Raw genomic sequence first — 9,593 nt, 5'->3', positions numbered from 1 at the left:
AAACCATCATTTAAATAGGGCGTCTCCAACAGTTTTGCACCTGCCACCAGTTACGCAATCGCTCTTGTTAAATCACCCGCAAACCATGGTTCAGCCCCTTTTGCAACATTCCAGTTTGCGAGCGCAAATTACTGCACGCAAAATTGGATCTTGATAAATCCGGCCCTTAGTCTTTTTGGCTTGGAAAAAAAAAAAAAAAATAAAGTTAGGAGGCTCTGTTTCCCGAGGTTCTAAACGTTAGATAAAATGTAGGTCAACTTCTCATTAACAAAGGTTGGGTCAGAATCTATTATCCTCTACCATACACAGTGAACAGAATGGGGAGGACTACAGGGAAAAAATAGTAGTATTTTAGGTCACCGGGTCTCCATAACAACCATGCGATATTACCTACATGCTAACTGGTTCTCTTGAGGGAGAAATTAGGAAAAAGTCTTATGTATTACTGTCAGAGGCTTTAACATGTGGACTTTGCTAAAGTCTACTGAAGCATTAAACTACAACAGTGGGATCCTGGTATACGAGACCAAGGTTCATTTGGAAACCCACTTAATGTCCACAGATAAATATGACGAGGACCTGTAATGTGAACCTATCTCTTTTAAAAAGCTATTGACGCCATGATGTTCACCACAGAATAAAAAAAAGTTAAATAAAAGGTTGCGTTATTACTATAGTTTTTTGAAACTGCAGTAGAAGAGGAAATTGCTTTAAAATGTTACGTACATCTTTACTGGTGAGGGCAAAAAAAAAAAAAAAAAAGCAAAATAAGAACAATCTTTTTCCAGGAAGCTGGACACTTACAATCAGCATAGTAACCAGCAGGTTCTTCTTAGTGACTTGTGCATGGGAGAAAATGTAGTTCACAACATTGACCATGTCCCCTTTGTTTTCTTCTCTGAGTGCAAACACACACTTGTCATAGTGGCCTGCAATGAAACCAATGCAAAGGGATACATTTGATCAAACCAAGTCGGAGAGCATCTGATTAATTCGAGTGTTAATCATCTCACCATTCTGGAACTGGATCTCTACTTTCAGGTACTGTCTGAGTAAGTCCATCACCACTGCCTTCATGTGGCCTCGGATGCCGCTGCGATACCTGATGGAGACGAACAAAGACGTACGGAGAGGAAACTGTTAAGAATCTGCACCAGTTACAGTACACCAATAGAATGAATATAGAGCTGAGGTACATGAGGCTTACTTCTGCACCAGTTGGACAATGCTTTGAGTGTTCATGAAGAACACTTCTCTCTCTGATTTCTTGTTGAGAGTAGCAGCATGGCTGTCCAGGATATTAGCAATCTAAAAACAAAGGAGTATATAAATATGTTAAATCATTCTCTATCTCAAATGACTACAAAAAAAACCAATGTGTGCATAGCTAGGTTTGGTGAGATGTGTTAGTGGTGCACCTGCTGGCTGGGGAACTGGCAGAGCACAGATGTTATGTTGCTGGCGTACTGAGCCATCTCCTTTTTAATGGCCTTCTCTACAGCAGGGGGGATCCGACCTGAAACGCTAGTCATGATGTCCTGAAGTTCAAGAAGGGGTAAGGATGGATCACGCATGGTTTTCATGAGCCTTTCCACCCACTCTTTCAGCTAGGAGACACACAAAGCAACTTTTTATTAGCATCTACCATTTTCAGCGCATATATGAGCATTACTTGTAAATACCAAATATTTACTTTAGCACTGAAGAAAGGCTCAGGAAGGCAGTAGCCGTTCATTATGTGAACGAGATGATCCAGAGTGCTGTGGAATACTCTATGCAGCTTCTCACCCCTCAGGGCTACGGTCTGGGCTAAAGGAAGTGCTCCTGTGTACAGCTCCGCCTGTTGGTTTAAACATACATCATAAAAAAGGGGGACATTCCGGGTAGATCAAGAATTCTAAATTAACTGGTTAATAATTTCAACAACCCTGGTTGGTTCTTCATAAAAACTGTAAAAAAAAAAAATCATTTTGGATTTATATAATTATTGTTAGTTTATATAACAGCCCTCCTAGATTTATCTGAAGGTTCTAACCAAGATTGGTCAAAGAGTTTAGGGATGATTTAGTAAGTTTTTACAGAACAATATCTTTAAAATAGCCTTCTTATTTGACCCTTCACGAATAAAACACTGATGAGCAGATCCAAATCTCAGCAGTTCCGGGCAAAACACTTGTGGTCGGAAGTTCGCTGTTTGTGCATGCGACGTCAATTGATACATTTTAAATGCGTCCAACCTAGCAAGCCATCAAAGCGTTATATTCAAAGGGATTTTATGAATACTCAGAAGCATCTGGGATCCAGCTCAACTCAGTCAACTCCAGGTAAAAGTAAAAAAAAAAACAAACAGATAAAATAAACAAAAAAACCCTAACAAATATGAGTGTGAGCTCCGCGAACGAGCAGAAGTGTGCTGCAGCGTTGTGGCTGACACGCCTCATCAACATCTCGTGGATGTTGTACCCCTGGATTGGGAGACCAGGGTTGTGGTTCCACTGCATGAGAAGGGGCATTGGAGGGGGTGTTCCAACTATAAGGCCGTCCACACTTCTCAGCCTCCCTGGGAAGGCCTATGCCAGGGTCCTAGAGAGCATAGTCTGGCTGACTGATGAACTTCAGCTTTAGGGGAAGCATGTGTGGTTTTCGTTCTGGAAGTGGAACAGGTGACCAGCTCCACACTTAATGCAGGATTCTCAATCATGCTTGTGTGTCCACATGGGTTTTGTGGAGCTGGAGAAGGAATTCAATCGTGTAACTAGTGGTTCCCTGAGGGGGTTGCTTCAGGAGTAGGGGACTCCGTACTGGGGCTATCTGGTCCCTATACAAGTGGAGCAGGTGTTTAGTCCACATAGCCAGTATTATTTCAGACTTGTTCCCGGTGCATTTTGGACTCAGACAGGACTGCCCTCTGTCACCGATCCTGTTCATTAACTTTATGAATAGGATTGGGTGTCGGGGACCAGTGGATCTCATCCCTGCTTTTTGCAGATGATGTTGCTCTGCTGGCACCCTCCTGCCAAGACCTACAGCATTCACTGGGGGCGGTTTGCAGCAGCGTGTGAAGCGGCAGGGCTGAGAATCAACCACCGCAGGGTGGCTGGGCTCTCCCTTAGAGACAGGGGGAGGAGCTTGGTCATCCACGAGATGCTTGGAGTTGAGCCTCTTTTCCTCCACATTGAAAGGAAGTCAGCTGACGTGGGTCAGACATCTTTTTAAGATGCCCCCTGGACCCCTCCCTTGTGACACACTGGAGGGAGTATGTCTCTCAGTTGGCCTGGGAGCACCATGGGCTTCTCCCAGCAGAGCTGAAGGAGGTGTCTGGGGAGAGGGAGGTCTGGGAGTCTCTGCAGAGAGTGCTGCCCTCGCGGTCCCGGATAAAGCAGCAGATGACGGGTATGAAATCTGGTTTGATAGTTTTGTTTCTCCCTTTCATTTAACACAAAAAATAATACAAATGACAAAGGGGTGCATGGAAACTATTGGAGGGGTACTTTGAATAAGAAGCCAATTTTCTACCTATCTAGCATGTGGATTAACTCGGCAGGACCTTTCTCCAAAGCTCTTGTGGTGCACTGTCAGTCAGTTGGCTAAAATATGCACAATACACTTGCTTAAACAACACTAGGCTAATTAACATTGATTGAGAACAACACAAAAAATCCTGGTGAAAACACTAAACAAGCAAATCTGATCACTTTTGAAAAAGAGGTTTTAATAAAAGCGTAAACAAGCTGCAGGATACAGACTTACCATACTTACAAAGATGGCTGATCATGTTAATACACTCACTAAATAGTTATTTCAATATCCCCTTGTCATTCTTTCAAGATAACTATGACAAAAGGGGTTCAATAATGCTTCAATTTTTTGTGCAATTAAGTTAGTATGTTACGTTTACTTATGCCTGAAATCTTAAACCAACACATGTCTGTTTAGGACCTATAACATAATCAAAAGAAAACCTTTGTTAGAGGTGAGGTTAAAGATTTTGATCTTAGAGAGAGATGGAAATATCTGACTGAAAAAATTAAAGCCTATTTAATACTTTCCTGTTAATTGCTGGCTAACCATCATAAACATACAATTAGCCACAGTCAGATTTGCCTTCCATTTTTCTAAACCCATGTCGACATATTTGGGTGTTTAGACATTGAAGCAGTGAGACATCTCTTTTTATCAGATAATGGAGCTGTCATCTTCGTTGGCAGCATCGATTTCCTGCCTCACCGATGCTCTGAATCTCAAGTGATGTGTCAACGCCCTAACAACCAATGTATAATGCCCTCAATCTGCAGCTGAGTATTAATCTGCACTCTTTCAAGAGGGCAATTTTTCATAGAGGACTTAATTAGAAAAAAAAACACATTATTCACTGCTAGACAGATGTATTGGTGTATTTTGGAAAATAAATTACAAGCACGGGTATAATGCTTCAGTCTAACCTGTTGCACTCTGCTTGGGTCATCCAGTTGCAGTTTGGCAATGACACAGCCAGGTTCCAGAGCTGCTCCGGCTCTTTTCACATAGTGAATACATCCTGACTCCGCAGCAGTGAGGGTCATGACCATCTTCATCACCTGATATCCACAGAAACATTAAAAACTTGTAACCAAGACATCTATTTTTGAAGGGTCAACCTTCTTTATTTGTTAAAGCTCTGAATAGACACTGTACCTCTATTTCTGCAAAGCACTGTCCAGCAAACACATGTCCACCATCCTCAACTGTGTACTGAATGAGTTTCCCAGCTGAGGGAGATCGCAGCAGCGAGGGATCGTTCTCCTTTTCAAAAACACACGTTTTGTTCCCAATTGTGATTCGATACCTAGGTAGCATAAATTCATTAGAATGGTGTTAACAGATATCAGGTTTTAAATTCAAATACGGCATGCTGTGGTTTTAAACTACAGTGCAGCAATGAATTCTTTAATGTTGTACAAGCTAAAACATACTGACATTATAAAGTATTTATGAGTCTTACCTATCCACCTCTTCCTTCATGTATGTAGTGTAGCTGCTTCCGTCATATGACAGCAAGAGGCCCCCATCACTCAGGCGATGAACATCCACCTCGGCCAATGAGCTGTTCATGATCACCACATACGAGTTGGGAGATTGTCGTGTCACTTTCAGGACATACTTTGTGCCTTCGTAGATCAGCTCCACATCCACCGTGTTCTGTAGTGTATGCGCTGGTAGCACCTGCCCCCTGATTAAAGAGTAAAAAGGCTTAAGTTTTTTTCCCCCCAAAATAATGTTTAACTTCTAAAAAGAGAGTTTAGCTTCAAAACGTACCTTTCTAGGGAATGAAGAAAGTTGGAAACACTGTTTCTTAGATTGACATCTGCGACATGCAGAGCTCCACTCACTATTCCAAGCATGGTGTCAGGACGCTCAGCCTGTAAACAAGTCTTTTTACTCCTCAGCCGCAAAAACCTTATTCAGTTAAAGCTGTGTGCATACCTTTTGAATTTAAATACACTATTGATATGAGCTCATGTTGCAGTGCTGTGATTTCATTCTAGAACTGTTCTCTAGAAGACCACTAGGTGGCTAGAGCTGTATACCTGCATCTTCTCTGCAATAAGTCGATCCAGCCAGCCTGTGTCGATGCTATTATGCTGAAAGCTTTCAGTCTCCAGCAGCTTAATCAGGTATTCCACTGTGGTTCGAAAGTCTCCTCTGATAGACAGTTCCTTGAGAGCAACCACCATGTTGCTGGAAAAAGAAAATGGTAATAAAAAATCTTCTTCCAAACAGAACCATCTACATTTATATTTTTTGTGTCAGTTAGATTACTGCTGAGACTTTTAGTGGACCTGACTGTTCAGATGAAACCATAATTGAGTTTAGGCATCACACCGGTAATGGGTTTGGCAAACAATACAGAATGAATGAATGCAAAAACACCTCAGATTATGTATAGTACAGGCTTTGTAATAATGTGGTCCCGTAGTATCTGTAAAGGCACCAAAACCATTATGACCTTTCAAAATTTGGACAACTTCTAAAGACATTTATTTCTGTTCACATTCGGATAACATTTCTCACTAAGCCATATAGACTCTGTGGAAATTCATTCCATTTAATAAATTCCAGTATTCTCAGTTTTATATCCATGCTATTAATAATAGACTAATTAATTTGATTGCATAGGTCATGTTTGGAGATGTAGTGTTTTAGAATTTGATTTAAAGTTCACTCACGAAATGGCTTCCTCACGATTTTCCCCCCAAGAGAAACAGTGCCCAAACTGAGAGTCCGCAAACTCGTGCAGGCCTCCAGCTGCAGCAACACTGAAGTAACCCCAGACATTTTTATTGCTTCGGAAATTCAGCTCTTGCACCGTTCCGGAGCTTGGCTTGAAGCCCTGCAAAGATACAGCCAGACACCGTTTTTTATCTTCAAAAGGAAAAAAACGCTCACAAATGAAAAGCAACAGAACATGAAGCAGCAGCTATGTGGTGTAGGAACAGAGATGGAATGGTACCTCATCTGGGTTTTCACTGGTGATGCGTGCTGCGATGACATGCCCGCGTGGGGAGGGTGTGTTTGACAGGGACTCAAAGTCAATAGGAGTATCTCCCCAAGGCTGGACCCCATAAAGCATCCGGATGTCTTTGATCCGATAAAGAGGAATACCCATCGCAATCTGATTAGAAGTGTTGGAAAAACATTACGTTAATGTTCAATACCCAAATTGACATCCTTGCATAACTTTCAATACTCCTTGGTCTTTTTTACATGAGCAAACCTAACTGAATTTCAAAACAGATAAATGAATAACAAAAAACAATAATATTTTACAAAATGTTTCAATCAAATGCAGTGCAGACAGAAAACTTTAGCTACGTTCAAACTGCAGGCCTTGATGCTCAATTCCGATTTCTTTTGTGAAATCCCGTTTTTTTGCTTTGCCGCTCACGTTTACAAATATGCGATGTGTAAGAGATCTCCAGTGTGAACGGCATTTATACAACGCAAGTGTGTGGCATGTCAGTAGAGGACGTAATGACGTCACCTTAAAAAAACAATCTTTTCAATATTTAAACATAAATACTACTCTCCGCATCATCGTCTGCCATGGTTGTTGTTTTTCTTGCCACTTTTGTGTAGCAAGGTGCAGAATAGTGACCTTTGTCGGGTATTAATGGCATACAGGTCAGATTAATGCAACCTTGCTACTCAGACGGATCAGATTTGTATCGGATTCAGGACCACATAGCCAAGTGGCCTGGGTTGCATTGGAAAAAAATTGGATCTGAATTGTTCAGACTGTCATGAAAAGGTCAGATACAGGTTACATATAGGCATAAAGAAATCGGATTCGGGTCACTTCAGGCTGCTGTGTGAACATAGCCAAAGTAGTCGAACTATGTGCGTTTTGATTGTGGTATAAATCCAATGTTCTGAGTTATTAAAGGATATTTAAAAAAACAAACCAATGTTTTTGATACAAAAACTGCAAAAAGCAAAATCATACTGTTTAAATGCTTTTCTTTAGCAGGGACAGGTACACTGGTCTAAGTTAAAAGAAGATAAACTAAGCTAAACAAAACTAAAGGCTGGATGATTAATTGTTTTTTCCATACAATTTTGAAAAAATAAATAAATAAAATCACAATTTCCATATTGCAGAGGCATTCAAAGTTTAAACCATGTTACAATTAGGTGTATAATTTCTCGTTCCAGTGATTAAGGCAGTAGTATTATACTTAAAATGAGCCTGCCACCACAGAGGGTAAAAAGTTGCAGTTGGTCTGCAGATCAATGCATGCAGTTAAAAAAAAATACCTGCAACAATGGATAAAAGTGCTTTCAAGGCCATGAAAACAAGGGAAGCCTGGAGGTTCCTTTGTTGTTTGGTAATATTTTGATTTTAAGAAAGGCCCCCGTGTGCGGTTTAGGCTATTATCATTACCATAACCCCTAATTTACATAGCATCCACTCCACCCCGATGTGAACTGCATAAACCGGCAAAACTCTATTAAATTCTATTTTTGAAGGATGACGCAGCAAGAGGCAACACGGCAGTAAATATTCACGTTGTGAAAGTGTAAATTGAGGGTAAAGATTCAGTATTTTACCAATAAATTAAGTAAATAAAGCGAACACTTTACTTTATGTTGAACAAGGACTGATGCTCCTCGTTTATTCACAGTACCAATTGTTTACATATACATTTGCAATAACGTACCTTAACTGTAATATGCAATTACCTTCCACTGCACTTTAATTTAGATAGCTTCTGTCCAAACTTTATTTATTCATTCCATAGTAAAATCCATATGCTATTGTGCATAACTGTAAAAACCCTTTTTATAGTAATATCCACCTGTATATTATATTCGGTACATATCCAGCTGTAAATTGAGTTCATAACACTAGTGATCTATATATTAGATTCATTATTTATAATGGTATTCATCTCTATACTCACTCAGTAGAAACCCATATCCTATATTTATGGAACCACTATTTATCCTGCACTTGTTGCTATTGCACTTCTGGTTAGACCTAAACTGCATTTCATTGCCTTGTACCTGTACCTGTGTAATGAAAATAAAGTTGAATCTAATCTAATCTAATCTGCGAGCTATTCTCAGTTATGAAAACTGTTCAATTTCTTGTTTTAATTAGGCCTCATCTACAAACATGTACATCTATTGAGCATATGTGTTACTTGTAGTTAGAGCGTATGAAAATTTAAAATAAAACTGCAATTTTGATGTAGGTAAAAGCAGAACATCACAAATACTGATATCTGTCAAACTACAGAGTTTGCAATCTGAATTGGGAAAACAATTTTTTTAAAGTAAAGTAAATATAATAGAAAAACCAAATGTTCACACCGAGAGCAGAAACTGATGTTATTTGAGACTGACGAAAAGGTTCTTGTCATAGAATGAATAAAAGATACACATTATTTGCAAGGGTAAAAAAAAGCTTTTAAAAAATATAATTTTATTCTCAAATATTCTTTTTTTTTTGCAATCTGAGGGAAAACATTTGCTTTTAATAATAGATTTCCCTCTCAAAACTTTTTCTTCACCATTTCAAAACCTCAATCTTTGCTCTCAATACAGGATTTTTATCTCAATGTGAAAATTGTGCTTCAGGCTGACCTGCGTTCCTATTGGCCAGCATCAACAGAATTGACGGCAGAGTTGTGATGTCAGGTGCAAAGGTGGTTCCGCGAGAAAACTTTCATTACCCAGACTTCCTGGCTCCATCAGTAGGTGCGTTCGAGTTGAATGTGGACGAGAGCTTACGGCTGTATTGAGTTTAAGTGTCGTAATGTAAATTTTCCGCCAATAATTTGCATAACACACGTGATTCCAGCATTCTGATTCAGGTGCCGACAGCCTGTCCAGCTTCACAACAGACTTTTAACCCCGTCTATCAACACAGCCGTAAGCTTTTATCCACATTCCAGATGAGGTGGTGTTCATCTCTAACGCACCTAATATCACCACTCAGCTGTCAATTCTGTTGAGACTGGCCAATAGGAAGGCAGGCCTGCCAATGAAACATTTTCACACTGAGAGAAAAAATCCTGAATCAAGAGCAGGTTTTGAGCGAGAGAATATAC

At 40.0% G+C, this 9,593-nt stretch overlaps 1 protein-coding gene across 5 annotated transcripts in view; it reads right to left on the bottom strand.

Moving 5' to 3' along the window:
- Positions 1 to 9,593, bottom strand: part of acaca (acetyl-CoA carboxylase alpha) — a 47,830-nt gene that overhangs the window by 28,003 nt on the left and 10,234 nt on the right. For all 5 annotated transcript variants that reach the window (XM_015392098.1, XM_015392100.1, XM_015392097.1 and 2 more), the window contains exons 12-23: positions 6,491 to 6,652; positions 6,207 to 6,370; positions 5,568 to 5,718; positions 5,296 to 5,399; positions 4,982 to 5,209; positions 4,675 to 4,825; positions 4,443 to 4,577; positions 1,694 to 1,840; positions 1,419 to 1,607; positions 1,208 to 1,308; positions 1,014 to 1,102; positions 805 to 929 (exon numbers count right to left, since the gene is read on the bottom strand). In XM_015392098.1, the coding sequence (XP_015247584.1) occupies positions 805 to 929; positions 1,014 to 1,102; positions 1,208 to 1,308; positions 1,419 to 1,607; positions 1,694 to 1,840; positions 4,443 to 4,577; positions 4,675 to 4,825; positions 4,982 to 5,209; positions 5,296 to 5,399; positions 5,568 to 5,718; positions 6,207 to 6,370; positions 6,491 to 6,652 (1,746 nt within the window). The remainder of the gene's footprint in view (positions 1 to 804; positions 930 to 1,013; positions 1,103 to 1,207; positions 1,309 to 1,418; positions 1,608 to 1,693; positions 1,841 to 4,442; positions 4,578 to 4,674; positions 4,826 to 4,981; positions 5,210 to 5,295; positions 5,400 to 5,567; positions 5,719 to 6,206; positions 6,371 to 6,490; positions 6,653 to 9,593) is intronic.

This window comes from Cyprinodon variegatus, unplaced genomic scaffold (assembly GCF_000732505.1).
Source record: "Cyprinodon variegatus isolate N-32 unplaced genomic scaffold, C_variegatus-1.0 Scaffold573, whole genome shotgun sequence".
Classification (NCBI taxonomy): Eukaryota; Metazoa; Chordata; class Actinopteri; order Cyprinodontiformes; family Cyprinodontidae; genus Cyprinodon; species Cyprinodon variegatus.
The sequence above is the reverse complement of the archived record's forward strand: the minus strand, read 5'-3'. Positions and strand labels throughout refer to the sequence as shown.